General features: G+C 29.8%; 1 protein-coding gene across 1 annotated transcript in view; it reads right to left on the bottom strand.

Moving 5' to 3' along the window:
- Positions 1-15,277, bottom strand: part of LOC107437653 (delta-sarcoglycan) — a 101,320-nt gene that overhangs the window by 31,312 nt on the left and 54,731 nt on the right. The window contains exon 2 of the mRNA XM_016049731.3: positions 675-927. Within this exon, the coding sequence (XP_015905217.1) occupies positions 675-926 (252 nt within the window). The 5' untranslated portion in view covers position 927. The remainder of the gene's footprint in view (positions 1-674; positions 928-15,277) is intronic.

The following is a 15,277-nucleotide window of genomic DNA, read 5'->3' as shown; positions in this document are numbered from 1 at the left end:
ATCCCTTGAAGGAAAATAATGGTATCTGCTGTTGATAATAAGTCCAAACATATGGCTTGGTTTCCAACTTTCAAAGAACTTTGTATCCAGTTTTCGAGTTGAAAGTTTGAATGCCACCTCCTTTATGTTTATTTTAAAGTTTTCGTTGAATATGGTAAAATAAAATGTAAATAAATTGTTCGTTAACTATTTTTCCGAGAAATTTCTAACAATATAGAAAACATCGGGACATACTTTAATGACTTTTAGCTTAAGGACATGAGTAATGTTTTTGTTAATTTCGCAATTCATTTTAAATATTGTATATGAACTGAAAGCTATTCTTAATCACTTATTTTAGGTAAATTTTATTTTAGGTTAAGCATTGTTTCAAAGGGGCAATATAAATACTATATGATCCCGCTTAATTCTAACAATAAAAATTTTTTCAAAAATTGAGTTCTTTCCTCTTTAACTATGCTTTTAAGAAATTAGTTCAACTTAGAACCTAAATGTCGGTATCTTGGTTTTAAGTTTAAGCATTCCGTACCAAGTTATTCCATTTTATCATGTAAACAAACTTAAGATGAGTAATTGCAGTAGATAATACGTTTCAATTATGTACCCTATTAAAATTACAGCTGAACAATATTATAGTTGTTCAAAATGTTTAAAAGTTTTTCACGCGCACTTACCATAGTAAAATCTAAAACTTTGATGATCCATACGGTGAGAGAAAGATTAATAACAACTAATGAACCAAGTAGTATGATTAAGAAATATAAACAACGTTTTCTCCATCCATAGATTCCTATCCGGAAGAGACAGTGGCTAAAGTAAGGATCGAGACATACTTCTTGAGTGTTGCTTTGATTCTGGCAACCTTCATCTCCATTCCATTCAGGAATATGATGAGAAGAAATTCCTAATGGATGGGCTGTTGCCATTCTGAAAAAAATAAAAATCTTTTAATATTTTTTACTTTATTTTACTTTCACTTTAGCATTATTAACATGTTGTTGTTGTCTTAGTTCATTTACGTTGCACTAGAGCTGCACAATGGTCTATTTTATTTAAATTTTATAATCGTCGGTGAACAGCCGACCCGATTTTCGGTTTTACGACTGCTAGTGTTCAACTCCGTAGCCTTGAAATTTTGAACCCAATCCAGAAGACAAGGGAACTCCTGGATCAAGTATCGGGAGAAATTTATCTTCTTGGAAGACTTTTTGATAGAACTAACCCGTATTTACGTTGCAGGGAAAGGATGACCACGAGAACCTCCCACCGTTAGCCAGATAACAAAGGGACTCTAACCCATGATCCGTGTACCACTGCGGATATTTCACGTCAGCACTGCGGTTGATGCAAGCCGGATGAGGATTCATATCGACTAGCTATCGCTGGGATTCGAACCAGGTTCACCTCATTGAAAGGCGAACGCTCGATCTCCTGAGCCATCGCAGCTCACAATGGGCTATTGGCGAAGGTGTGGGAAACATCCCAGATGATGATCAAAAGACTTTCAGTCACAATTTTGATCCTCTGCAGAAGGAATGGCTCCTCAGCTTTGGTAGCCCGACGACCTGCGCGCGAAGTCTAGCCTTTTACGGTAGAACAGTTTCACGGGGACCAATACCGTCCATTCTCGGATCCGACGCAGACTGATCGAAGGGGTCACCAAGTGCACACTGACAGCAGCCAGTGATCTTCGGTGATCTGCTGGAAGTCGTGTCTTAATGATCAGTCCACTGCGGGACCAGTATTAACATGAAATCCTACTATATATTCCTGACTTTCCGTGGTCAAGTGTTATATATGAAGCTTGGACAAACATGGAAGCATAAGTTTCAAAAGGCAACGAGTAAAAATAATAAGTATTTAAATCAAAAGTAATCAAGGAAAAGTTAATAGCCAGTTCTAAAAATTACGAGTAAATTGTACAGTTAAAAATACAAATATGAAATAAAAACAAATAAATAGCGAATAAGTACGACACTTAGAGAAAATTTGAAATCTTAAAGTAAAGTAAATTTGTCTCTAGCAGTTTATTTTTCCACATTTCTATTTCCAAGAAGTAAAAAGTGTTTCTTTAATATGAAGAAAAGCCAGACATAATTTATGTATGTTTAGTTGTCATTTCCATTTAAACAAAAGCAGATCAAAATGCACAGTGAGCAAAAAAAAAAGTATCTTAAAAATGATCGAATTTTCGCGTTCTTGAACTCAACTTAGGAACTATTAAACAGATTTCGCCCAAATTTTGCATTTTGAAAATTAAATTTGCATCCTAATAAATGATGTAAAGACTTGTAAACCTTTCAGATCAGCTATTAGTGAATAAAATAATAAAGCTTATAAATATTTACTGTAAGTTATATTTTGCGCGAAATTGTCTTTGGATAAATGAATTTTATAATTGTGTGCAAAATGTTTTCATTTCGCTTATAAATTTCTCAAGATATGGTGAAATACGCAAAAACAAATAGCGGAAATTATTCCACTTAGACAGTATTTAGTTTCTAGTTAATTTATAGATACAATTTCTTATGAAAGTAATATATTAAATGCCAAACATATCAAATTTAAAAATATCAAATTATTTAATTTAAAAAATATCTGAACAAAAGTTATTTTTCAAGGAAAAATTTAGAAAAATAATATTTAGAAACATTCTAATAAAAATAAAAGTAAGGAAAAATAATGTTTAGAAACATTCCTTTTCCTTTGTGGATTTGAAATTGTTTACATCTGGTATAAGCTTAAGAAACTATGAAAATAAAACTATACTGTTTCGTATCCATTTACAACTAACATGGCTTCAAAACCACAATAATAAAATTTCACTTGACATTGGAATTGGGTTATGTTAGGCTGCTTTTCATTAAGTAATGGGCATTGTAGTTAGTTTGTGGTTGAGTTATGTTTGTCAAATTAACCTTGGAATATGATTTAATTAATTTATCCAGTGGTGCCATTCATTGTTAGAAAGGGGGAACACTAAATATTTTGTGTTAAACAGCTTTGTGGTACTGTCATCTATGAATGAGAATTTCGTATACCAATAGTCTAGGGTTGCCAATTGAGAACTACATGATGCTGGAAACTCCTGATAACAGAAAAAAATACCGTGGTATCAACGCTGGGATTTCAAATCCCCTTTCAGCCGGTGGTGCGATTGATAGATAAGCCCTCTCAGCTAATCTGCTGTAACTATATCAGTAATTTATAACCATTAAAACAGAAGTATCAGTGACAGAATATAGTATCAGTGATGTAACATAAAAATAAAATGGTCTAACGCAATTTTCCATTATTGTTAGAGCATTTTATAAGCCGTAAAATCACATGACAGGATTCAGTTTTTCCACATTAATTTCCTTACATTTTTGGTTGTCATCAGGAAATCATTAGTAAAAGTCATGAAGAAATCGTTTTCTTACAAAATATTTTTGTTTATCTTAAATTTAAAGGTAGTTACTCATAATATTTATTTTTCTTATTCTACGCTGCAATTATTGATTTTTATTTTCTAGTTTAAGAGTTTAAAGCTGAAAGAGTTGTTTCTTCAATATAATGTAATTCTATGATATTACCTTAATGTGCTATATTTTAAGATAAATTTATTAAACGTTTAACAATTATTTTTATCTTTGGTGCAAATCACACTAATATAGTATTATAAATGACAGTTGGAAAAAATTCGTTAAATGATTAAGAGGTTCCATCAGCTTCATGCACAATGTGATGCATGCACAAATTGCGTTTAAAATACCAGATAAACGATGAAATTAAAATACGGTTATGCACTTACTAAATTTAAAATATAAGTGTTTAATGTTAAATAAAGCATGATTGCAAAATCAAAATTATTTGCATACACTAATTGATCTTAATAGAATCATCAGGGAACAGGTTGGACTTAGAAGTGGGCGGCAAAAGCGTGTAACAAACAGAATTTCTCTTAATAAATAGACTTTAAGTGAATAAATTCAACTTTCGTAGAAAAAACCGTTTTATGTCAGAAAACAACAATTATTGTGAAGCAAACCTCAGAATTGGAGAGCGCAGCAAACAGGGGGCTTATCCCAATGTGTTTAAAATTAATAAAATATAAATTTAGTTTCTTAACCATGCAAAAATGTAACACATAGATTCTAATTACTCTGATACAACTAAATATCTTTGTAAATATGCTTACTCATTAATTATCTTTGAGATTAAATATCTCGTGTTACATCGAGATATTCTTTTAACTGAACAATACAAAAATGTAACACACAGGTTCTAATTTCTCTGACACAATTTTTAATCTTTGAGATTAAATAACTCGTGTTATATCGAAGTATTATTTCCACTTTTATACTTATATTCCAGATGAAGTAACTTAATTTATTTTGCTATAAATTTTAAATGAATCAATAAGAACAGTATTTTTTTAAATCCATTGGATTAATTTTTTCTCAATTTTAAATGAATTGGTGGCAAATAAATTATAACAGGGGGGCATTGCCCCCTACACGCTACATCAGTCAGTCTCCTCTGATCTGCTTTCGTAGGATGGCTTTGCTATCTGTTCTCGCTGTGCTCGCATTGCACGTTAGCGTAATTCATTCTTGCATTGTATAAACGGTAATTGAGAATATTTTACTGCTACCATTGAGGATATTTTACGTCAGCACTGTGGTCGGTGCGAGCAGAGTGCCGGGTGCGGAATTCGTACCGACCAGTCATCACTTTGAATCGAACCCGGTTCACCTAATTGGAAGGCAAATACTCTAGCCCCTGAGCCACCACGGCTCATGAGAGTCATAATTTTAAAAAAATCTATCTTATTTGACGATGATGATGATGACTGACGGGAATTTTCGGACCTCTTTACTGTTTATCACTTATAGCTGGCCTATCAATTATATTAGGGTGAAGTGAATGGTTGGATGTATTTAACAGTACAAGGATACCCTTTAGGAATTGAATAAGGGATTGAAGTTTGTGATTATCTGAAGTGTCCATGGGTGATGAGAAGGACAGTGCCGCAAAACAAAGTTCGATTCGAAGTATGGTATGTTTTTGTTTTAAAAGTGGACATACGAGGAGGATATAGTGAATATCGGCTGAAGCGCCGCATCTGCATTTGGCGCTATCTATCTTATTTATTATTATTTTTTTCATGAATTATTTTTCAAATTTTGATTTCGATCCTTAGAGCTTTGTTTCTTTCCATTGCCAGCGCAAGAAAAAACTTTTCCTCAATTTTATCACGATTTAGTTATTAAGTTTTTTTAATGTATGTGAAAGTAAAGATTAAAAAAAATAAGAAAGGTTTTATTATATACTACAACTTTTTCTTCAAGAAAATAACTTCATCCAAAGAAGAACTATGAATTTTTGCTAGTTTTGAAATATTCTATCAGGAGCGTGACAACTGTAACTAACAAAGAGCGAATCGAGTTAAAAGCGAAAGGAATATTTCAACTCCCGCCAGAAGGAACCGTGTGAATATATTCTTACATCCTTTTGTTTCACGGGGATCGAATTTCCCTAATCAAAGATATACTGTCTTTTACCAAAGAAAAAAGAAACGGACTCAAAAGTGATAAAGTATTTTATTTTTCTTCTCATTCATTCATAGAATCGAATTTCATTTTTAAAATAAGAACAAAGAACAAACGATGCCGAAATAATAGAACAAAGAGCAAAATGATTAGAGGAGAGTTGAGATGATTAAAGAGGCGAGATCTTTTGGTCTTTCGTAATCACCAATTTATTTTTTCGAAACTTTTTTAACGGTGAGTTGGAATACCTCTGTGCAGTTAATAAAAAGTATTATTCGAAAGAGAAAATGGAATTCCGACCATTTTTCTTTTTTTTTTTTTTACTCTTCGCTCATTCTCGTTTTGTTTTTGTTTCACAGGAATGTGAGCAAAAATTTCGGAATTGATAAAAATCATTAAATTTAATTAAGTTTATACATATTTTGCATTTCGCTAACTCTATTTCATTTTTACCTTTCTTAATGAATCTTCATTCTTTACAAATCTTTCAAATATGAATGTGAAATATATAATTACGTTTTGAATCCAATAAGTTTCTTTTTTTTTTTGGCGTAGATTATTCCGGCTTAGTTCCCTCAGTCTCTGAATTATTAATTTAATCGAAAAATATGTACTTTGTTGTTCAACTATCACGTTTCAAACCAGAATGGTTTTAAGCACCTTTTTCATGAGCATGATACAATTAGCTAAATCTTCTGTTACAAGTAGAAAAAACGCCAAGGTATAAGTAGGTGACCAATAGTTCCTTTTCGGAGGCATATACTTTTTTTTTTATTTGAAGGGTCAACTCCTCTAGAGAAGTCATGGTGAAAGCAATAAAAAAAGAAACGTGTTAAGAAAAAGCAGGTAATTTAAAAGGTTCATATTTTCAACTGATCCTAAGGAGCTATTGTAGCATTTTATCTCAAAAAGTCAGTTGACTACCAAATCTAAGCTTTTTTTTATTATCATCAAAAAATAAATAATGGAAAGTTATGAAATGAAAATTTTTGTTTGAAAAAGGTGCCAATTTATTTATATATTTTAATAAAAAAAACACAAGTATTAAATAGTATTGAATAGTATAAATAGTATTAATAGTATTAAATAGTATTGCGAATCTAAATATTAACTTATAAAGGTTATTCTCGGACCATTGAATTTTTCAATTAAAGTTTGGATCCTTACTTAAATCCTACCTTTTAAGGAACAGTTAAAAATCACATATTTATAGAGAAGAAACCGTTAGATAGGCGGTTATTAAGGCTTCAAACAAAATATTTTTAGATTGCGCAAGATCTTTAATGATTTAGTTTCTGCTCAACATTTCTTCAAATTTAGAAAAAAACATAATCGCATGCACTTATTTAATTTAAAAACTAAGTTAGCATAAAATTCATTCTAAAATAAATTTCATAACTAGGTGTTGCTAAACCTCGCGATTCTGTATTGCTACAAATATATAAAACATTTAAATCAATAAAATATATGATTTAATCTCTTTTCTTCTTCTTAAATCATGTACTAATTTTCAAATTTCAAGAGAAATTTAGAAAGTTTCTTCTCTCTCGTCTGCCTCCGACCAACACAATAAATTTAGTTATGCCCACTTATGAAAGGATTTTTTTTTTAAAATTTAGTGCGTATGTGCTGATCATCAACTATTCATTCATGTAAAAATTACTTGAGAAAATACCCCAGAAAGCGAAATTGCCAAGCATTTGTCGTGCTTCTTTAGTATAATGGTACGCGTAATTGCTTTCTGTGTCTTAAGAATTATCCAATTATTCTCCCGTAAAAAAATATATCTGACATTAACAAGGTTCAACCATCAACATTGACTTTCACCATATGTCGAGAAAAAAGTGCTTCGAAATTTTCAATCAACTTTAATGCAATTGTTTGAGAGACATTAAAGTTCGAAAATGGCCTTTTAGAGTTCAAGTAGCAGTATATGATATTTGCGCGTCATCGTGTGAGCGTGATAAAACGTTAATGGAGCCAATCTGTCAGGCGCTAACAATCGCCAGATGTCGCCCCTCTACTTGCGAAGAAGAAACTGCTTGACGTTATTATCGTCTGCCAACCGCAAGATGAGCCAATCGCAAGACTCGAAAATTGGACTCATTTTGGTGACGTTTTTATTTTTGTTTCCTCACGACTGGCCAGTTTCAGATGGTTCTTAACCAATTGTTCTATATTTTCTGTCCATCAATTGGGGGGAAATGGCAGAAATTGGAGAATCATTTTTGTTTCATCCGAACTCGCCCTTAACAAAGAACGAAGAATAACAGAGAGAAAACTACAATAGATGAAAAGAATTGGATAATCTCAAACTGTTTCACAGTTAATAGGAAAATGATGAGGTATACATCAAAATTAAAAAAAAAAGATTGATTTGTTGGTATATTATTTTACTATGCAGTCGATTTTTTTCAAAAAGTATTAACTTATTCATAACATATGCTTAGAACCAGCCATGTCAGATATTTTTATTTTAAATTAAAGTAAAATTGGAAATAAATTTAACAAAAAGAGAGTGAAATTATATATTAATAATAAAATAATTCAAACAAATCTTCGCATTAAAACGAAGTAATTTTGCCTAAATGAACAGCATAAGAAATTTATTCGAATGATTTTTTAATCCAACTATTGTGTTTTCACTCATTATGATGCTTTTTTTTTTCATGAAGAAGATCGAAACGCACTACAAGTCTAGCGTGTTGGGAGAGAAGATATTACATGCCATACGCTTTTTAGAGCTGTTTACTTGAGATAATTGGTAACAACTCAGATTTTTTCGCAGTCATTAACCATCCTAAATCGTATGGCGAGTGATAGTTAGGCACATGTCTTTTGCTTTCTTTTACTGAAAAACTTTTTGCTGAGGCTAAATTCTTATTTATAATGTACTTAAAATGCTAAACTTAGTTCCTAAACATATTAATATCTAGTTCGTAAATATTTCCAATGTTTGTTTGAAAAGGTATGGGTATGGTATGATAACTTTATTGAAGCTATCATTGCATAATAAATCCAACAGTTTCCGTAATAACAACATTTCTGAAATCTGACGCTCTTTTTCGTATACAAAGAAAGAAACACATAAACAGAATAAAAATATGAAATAGTCATTATTATATATTTAATTTCCCGGATATTATTAGCTATCAGATAATATGTATATGTTTAGTTTCCAAGTACAAGTTTAGCAGCAAGATAATATATTTCCTAAGTATGTTCCATTGGACAGCTATCAGATAGTGTGTGCATGCTCAGTTTTCTTACGTATTTTGTTAAGTTACCACAATATATGTTAATTTTTAGTTTTCTAGTAAATAATGTTCGCATGAAACATGGTACACTCCGAAACTAAATGTAAAATAAATTTAATACTTGTATCAGTTATTATAAAAATGCTTATAAGCCTAAAATAATAAATATGTTCAAACACAATTTAGTATGTCTATTGACCATCTCTATCAAAATAAAGAGAGATAATTTCAATATTGAAATTTTCAAGAAATCTGATAAATTTAACTTAACTTTATTAAGTTATTTGTCATTAAACATTAATAGTTCAGCAGACGTTAATAGTACGCAACCTTCAAACTATTAAAAAGTGCATTTCTTCAACTTACTTTAATCAAATAATTATATCAATAAATCAATAATTATATCAAAAAAATTAATTATATCAATAAATTGAAAAAATTATGTCAATAATTATGTCAAAAAACGAAGGATTCCTTTGAAGCAAACGATTCTGTCTATAAATGCTACGTTTTTAAAATCGTTTTATTATTTTCCTTTTTAAATTTTAACTATAAAAAAAGGACAATCAGGCAATTTTTGAGAAACGCTTCACAACAGTTGTTCTTAAGTTGAATGAAATTTTTTTTCCATATTCCAACAGCATATATGAAAAATGGAACATTTATATATAGTAAAACTTTAATTGAATTTCTTCAAAAATGCAATGAGTTTAAGTTAATTGTGTAACTATCTCGTTTCCTAATCCTTCTTATTGCCATCGTTCATTTCATTCACGCTTTGTAGTTTTTTTTCTTTCGAGTTGCGTTTAGAGATCATTCTGTTTTCAAGTCTCAAATTTGAATACCCATAAAAAGTAATTTCAGCCATTCAACTGCACTGAATATTAATTGAAAAACACTGCCCAAACGATTCTATAAATGCTAACGAATAAAAACGATTCAATAAAAGAGAATTATTTTTGAACAAACAATGCTATGCTTCCTTTCTTTTCAAATGCTTTTTTAAAATCCTTTTCAAGTTTTCGTCTTAAAAATTTAATTGTAGAACAAACACATTAAGTCAATTGTGGAAAAAAAACATTTCTCAGCAATTGTTCTTAAATTGAATGAAAAATTCTCCATGTTCGAACAGCACATTTAAAAAAATGGAACATTAATAATGAGAGTTTCATTGAATTGTACTATTCAATAATACAATGAGTGTAAGTTAATTGTGGAACTATCTCGTTTCCTAATCTTTCTTATTACCATCGTTCATTTCTGGCACGCTTTGTAGTTTTATCCTTTCGAATCGACTGTTTTAAAATACGACAAATGAGACTTTCCTAATTATATTCAAACCCAAGTTGCGTTTAGAGATCGTTCTGATTTCAAGTCTCGAATTTGAATACCCAAATACACATTTAAAAAAAAGGTAATCTCAACCATTCAACTGCACTGATTAGTTCATCCTTAATTTCCTGCTCATCAAACCAACGATCTAATCAATTAGAATCTGTCGTTACCTGCCATTGAGACCCAGGAAGATCTTTCTCTCTTTGGACAAAACCTGGGGAAAACTCCCTCCATTTTTCCACCCCGAATATTAGCCTCTCGTATTATGAGGGACATTAGTATCAATTAGCACGTTGGACTGGAGCTCTGTACGATGACTGTAATTAAGCTAATGGTTGGGTTGATCATTGCTAATGATCCGAAGACTTTAGATTTGAAAGATTGGGGTGGGTACAGACGAAATTTTCTCCTTCGGGATGGAGTACTATTGATTGAAAAGTGAAGGGACGTTTGTAGGGAGTTTAGGTAGAAGACGAATGTTTTAATTTGGTGAAATGGAATCGTTGAGTCTAGAAATGAAATAGCTGGGGAATCGAGAAAGAAACTGTTTCAGGCTTCACCGGGTTTATGGCAACGTTAACTACTATAGACACATCAGATATCAGGAAGAATATCTCTTGGTTATTAAGATGGACACGCAGTATAACTAGATGTAGGGATTTTGCTTTTGGAGTTTTCTACTGATTCTAATTTTTCTAATTGTTGTATTCAGGAACTGTTAAATCCGAGCCTTTTGGAAAGTATGGTAAAATGTCCATCTAATTTAATGAAAAGTGAAGGGTAGTTTGTAAGAGTTTTTGTAGGAGATGAGTGTTTTAATTTGATTAAATGGAATCTTCATAATTCGAAATAAAACAGTTGGGGAATAGGAAAATAAAACATAGCTGTAATAGTCATATCAGATACATGGAAGAATATCTTGGTTAATATGAGCGACACATTGTTTAACTAGATAGATACAAAGATTTTGGAGTTTTCTGTTGATTCCAACTATTCTCATTTATGTACCTGAAAACTGTTTAATCCAAGCCATTTGAGCTTATTATTAAACATCTATGCAGATAAATTTTGGTATTGCAAGTGGCAAAAAAAATGTAAGAGAAGTCATTAACCCAGAAATAAGCTGCTTCATTTCCCAGAACAGGCAACTTTTTTAATTAGACATTATAAACTCTTAGTTATGGCCTCGTGTTTCCTTTTAACCCAAAATTTACTTTTCATTTGTGAACTACATTTCAAACAAAAGTATAAGGCAGTTTGTAATAATCCATATCCATATAAAAATACGTAAAAACATATAAAAATTATCCATATAAAAATATGTAAAAACATAACATAATATATTATGTAACGAAGAGGACCGTATTTTAAAACCTCTATTTAGCTAAATGCATATCAAATTTTTGAGTATGAAACATCCGATTGAAAAAACATTAAGAACAACGTTTTAAAACAAAACGGATGACGATTTGAATTTGATTTTTTAATCATTAAAATTGTTAAGTGTTTATTAAAATTGAAATAAAATACAGTTAATTCGATGAAATGTTAAAGAAAGCATTTTAATATCAAATTCGTTGCAAGCACATTCTAAATTGCTATATAAATATATTTAAATTTTTTAGTATGCCACATATTCATAGTGGTGATACTTAGATACTTAATGTGTGTGGTCATTTAAAATGCACCATATCATTATTTTTTGGAACATACTATTTTTAATGATTATTAAACTTCCTACATTTGTAACATAACTTACACAAATAACAATTTAAAATACAATTTAACGTACTCAAATTTATAATTAAGGCTATTTGTTACAAAACTTTTAAAAAAAAAGTTTCACATCAATGGAGTTAGCGTACCTGATAAACTTTTGAATATTTTTCCTAACTTGAAATTTAAAAAAAAAGAGTAGGGCAACAATTGTTGTTATTTTTTAGTCTACATAACAATGAATGAGTCATAGAAAAACTTTAATTAGACTTATAATTAAAACTTTAAACTTTAACCAAAAATTATGCAGATATTAGCTTAACTCTCATAAATCCTCAAAATTTTAAAATCTTATTTATGTATCCAATGTAAAACTAAAATAAATTTGGCTAAAAAGGTATATTGTTCCTTTGTAATATTCTTAAATTAAAATGCTAGTTAGATCAAAAAGGATGATAATAGTGTTAGTTTAGAGAAAAGTGGGTGTTGCCGATTTAAAGCAATTATTTTAGATGGTGTTTTAAGTGTCTAATGTAAAGTTTCTAATGCAAACCTAACTAAAAAAGTTTTCTTTGTTCGTAATATTTTTAATGAAAAGAGAACTTTTATCACAAAAAAAATATGATAAAACCAATTTAGAGCAAAACATGCCTTCTGGATTGGCAATCATCGTTTTTGACTTTACTTAAAAAGTAATATTTCAATTTAAACAAGAAGACGTAAAACAAAAGAATTAAAAATAAAAACTGTTAATATTATTTAAATCCTAAAAACAAAAACTTCCCTATACAAAGACTTTAGCAAGCTAATGCGATGTAAATGCAAAACAAGTAATGATGCTTTAATCTTCTTAATTCACTTTAAATTGAAAGGTTAAAATGTCTTTATTAGTTTTAAATTACTAAGCCTGAAGTGTTCATTATTCTTACCGAGCAATTAATTTTCTATGCTCTAAGCAAAATATTATGAATTTCCTTTTAAAATTACAAGAAAATTAACCCTTCAGAATACTTTAAAAAAGGCAATGTTTTCCTTTAAATTCATTTATTTTTCTCAAAGAATAATCAACACTTTATTCATGTAGTCAAATTCTAATAAAATTGAGGTTAGAAAAAAGAGAAAGAAAGTCTTTGAGCTTAAAAAATTAAAATTCCTGCTCAGTTTTCTCATTTTCTGTCTTTTGTGTTGAGATTTTAGGAAAGAAAGCCTTTTTTTTTGTTGTTTTTAGTAAAAGGAACTCCTAATAGGTTTTATTAATTATGGTTGAAAAAGTAGTTTAAGTGTCTTTTAAAGAGTTTTGTATTCCTTAAATAATAGCATTATATAAAATGTATGCGCTTAACATAAATGAGCTTTTGTTTAGAATTAAATGGAAAGCCATAAGTAACTAGAGTTAAGAATAGAAATAAGAATTTTTACAATAAATAAATAAAAAAATTTAAGAGAAGTTTTTTAATGATCTAACAAACAATTTTTAATGTGGAACAATATATTAACAAATTAGTAAAGCTCCAACATAATAATAGTAGTAATATGCAATAATTAAAAATAGTGTAATAGTTAATATTTTTCCTGAACAAAATTGAGCATTCCTTCCTCTTAAAATGTTGGATGGAAGCTTTTATGCTTGGTGAAAGAAAAAAAAAACTAATGTTGAAATACTTATATTATAATAGTTAAAAAATAGTATACATATAGTATACTAGTTTCGGTGTTACACATGATCTTTAGTACAAAACAAAATGCAAACCAAAAAAAATCTTTATTTTACTGAGTTCTGAAGATGGAGATTTAATGCAGCATTGAAGCTTGAAAATTATTTTTAACTATTACAACGGAATGTTTGTGATTTTAAACATTATTTAATTTATCTTTAATTGTATTCTAAGAGATTTTTTTATTCTTCAAAATTCATAATATTTTGAGTTTTGTCTTTCTTCCCTTTTTTCTATTTCAAAATTAATAAATTGATATAATTATTATTTATTTATTTATTTTATATTATTTCTTTGTATAAACACTACTTCTAAATTTCTTCCTTAATTCCTTAATAAGAACTAATAAGATGGACNTTCAAAATTAATAAATTGATATAATTATTATTTATTTATTTATTTTATATTATTTCTTTGTATAAACACTACTTCTAAATTTTCTTCCTTAATTCCTTAATAAGAACTAAAACCATTTGCACACTTAATAACTCACATTCTCTTCTAAAAATGGATTAAAGAATTCAATAATTATCATTTTTGGTTTTTCCCTAAACTAAGCGTGAGAATCTGAGAAATCCCTGGACCTATTTTGTGAACAAATTGCGATTAATAATGTTTTCCTTTTTTCCTATTATTTGGGAAATGATAAGGAATTATCTTCTCCCAAACATAAAATAGTGGATCACAGCAATTTAAGTATTAGTTCTCCAAACCATAATGATAAAATAAAAATTGCTGTGTTTTCTCCCGCCTATGTCTGCTCTGATTTCCTAGCTTTGCCAAAATATTGTATTTCATATATATCTATACACACCACCCGACTTTACCACACTATAGTGGTAAAACCAAATGCTGAGTAAGCTATCTGGAACATTTAGAAATAATATAGAATTTCAGTTAAAAAGTCACAGGCATTTCTATTTTATATAACAGCTTAAGAAAATTATGCGCGTAATTTACATGGGATGCAGTCAATGCTGTACTCAAAAAGGCAGGGAAAAGAGTGGGACAATTGTCCCTTACTCGTAAAAGCGCAATCAAAATTCTTTTAGAAAATATGGCTCTTATAATAATTTTTCAAAAGAAAATAGTATATAACTTCATTATATCTAAATAAAACCTACCATTTTGTTTAAAGGGTTTTATAAAACTCTAAAAAATATGAGGATAAAGCTTTTTGTGCTTTGAGGATGGGGCCCGCAGTAAATTTTGTCCTGGGCCCTTAAAACCATTTTACAGCCTTGGCTGCAACTATTTTCTTCCTTTGCTGTACTGAAGCTTTCATGGGCCCAGCATAGACAAAAATTAATGGGGCAGGGTGCCGGACCGGGAAGTACCCGGTTTTAGCCCACGAGTGAAGATTATCGAACCAAAACAGAACAGTGCTACTTATCCGACTAAGTACTTATTGTTTATAAGAGGGAAGAATCTTTAATAAACATATAATAAATCTCTATTATTAAAAATAATTATTATAACTGTAATGACCAATACATACGGATTGCTTAAAAACAAAGGGAACATTAGATAGTTGAAATAATAAAACAAATTGACACATACGCCGTGAATTAATCAACAACAATACGCCAAGATGATAGGTCCTTCTGCTTGACTAATTAAGTGTAATTCAGAGTTAGGCCGTTAGAAAACAGAAATAATTTCTCTAAAATCTAAGAACCATCATTTTGGTTTTACCCCCCGCACACTGGAGAATCATTTT

Source organism: Parasteatoda tepidariorum, chromosome 4 (genome assembly GCF_043381705.1).
Source record: "Parasteatoda tepidariorum isolate YZ-2023 chromosome 4, CAS_Ptep_4.0, whole genome shotgun sequence".
NCBI classification, from domain to species: domain Eukaryota; kingdom Metazoa; phylum Arthropoda; class Arachnida; order Araneae; family Theridiidae; genus Parasteatoda; species Parasteatoda tepidariorum.
This window is presented reverse-complemented; position numbering and strand designations above follow the sequence as displayed.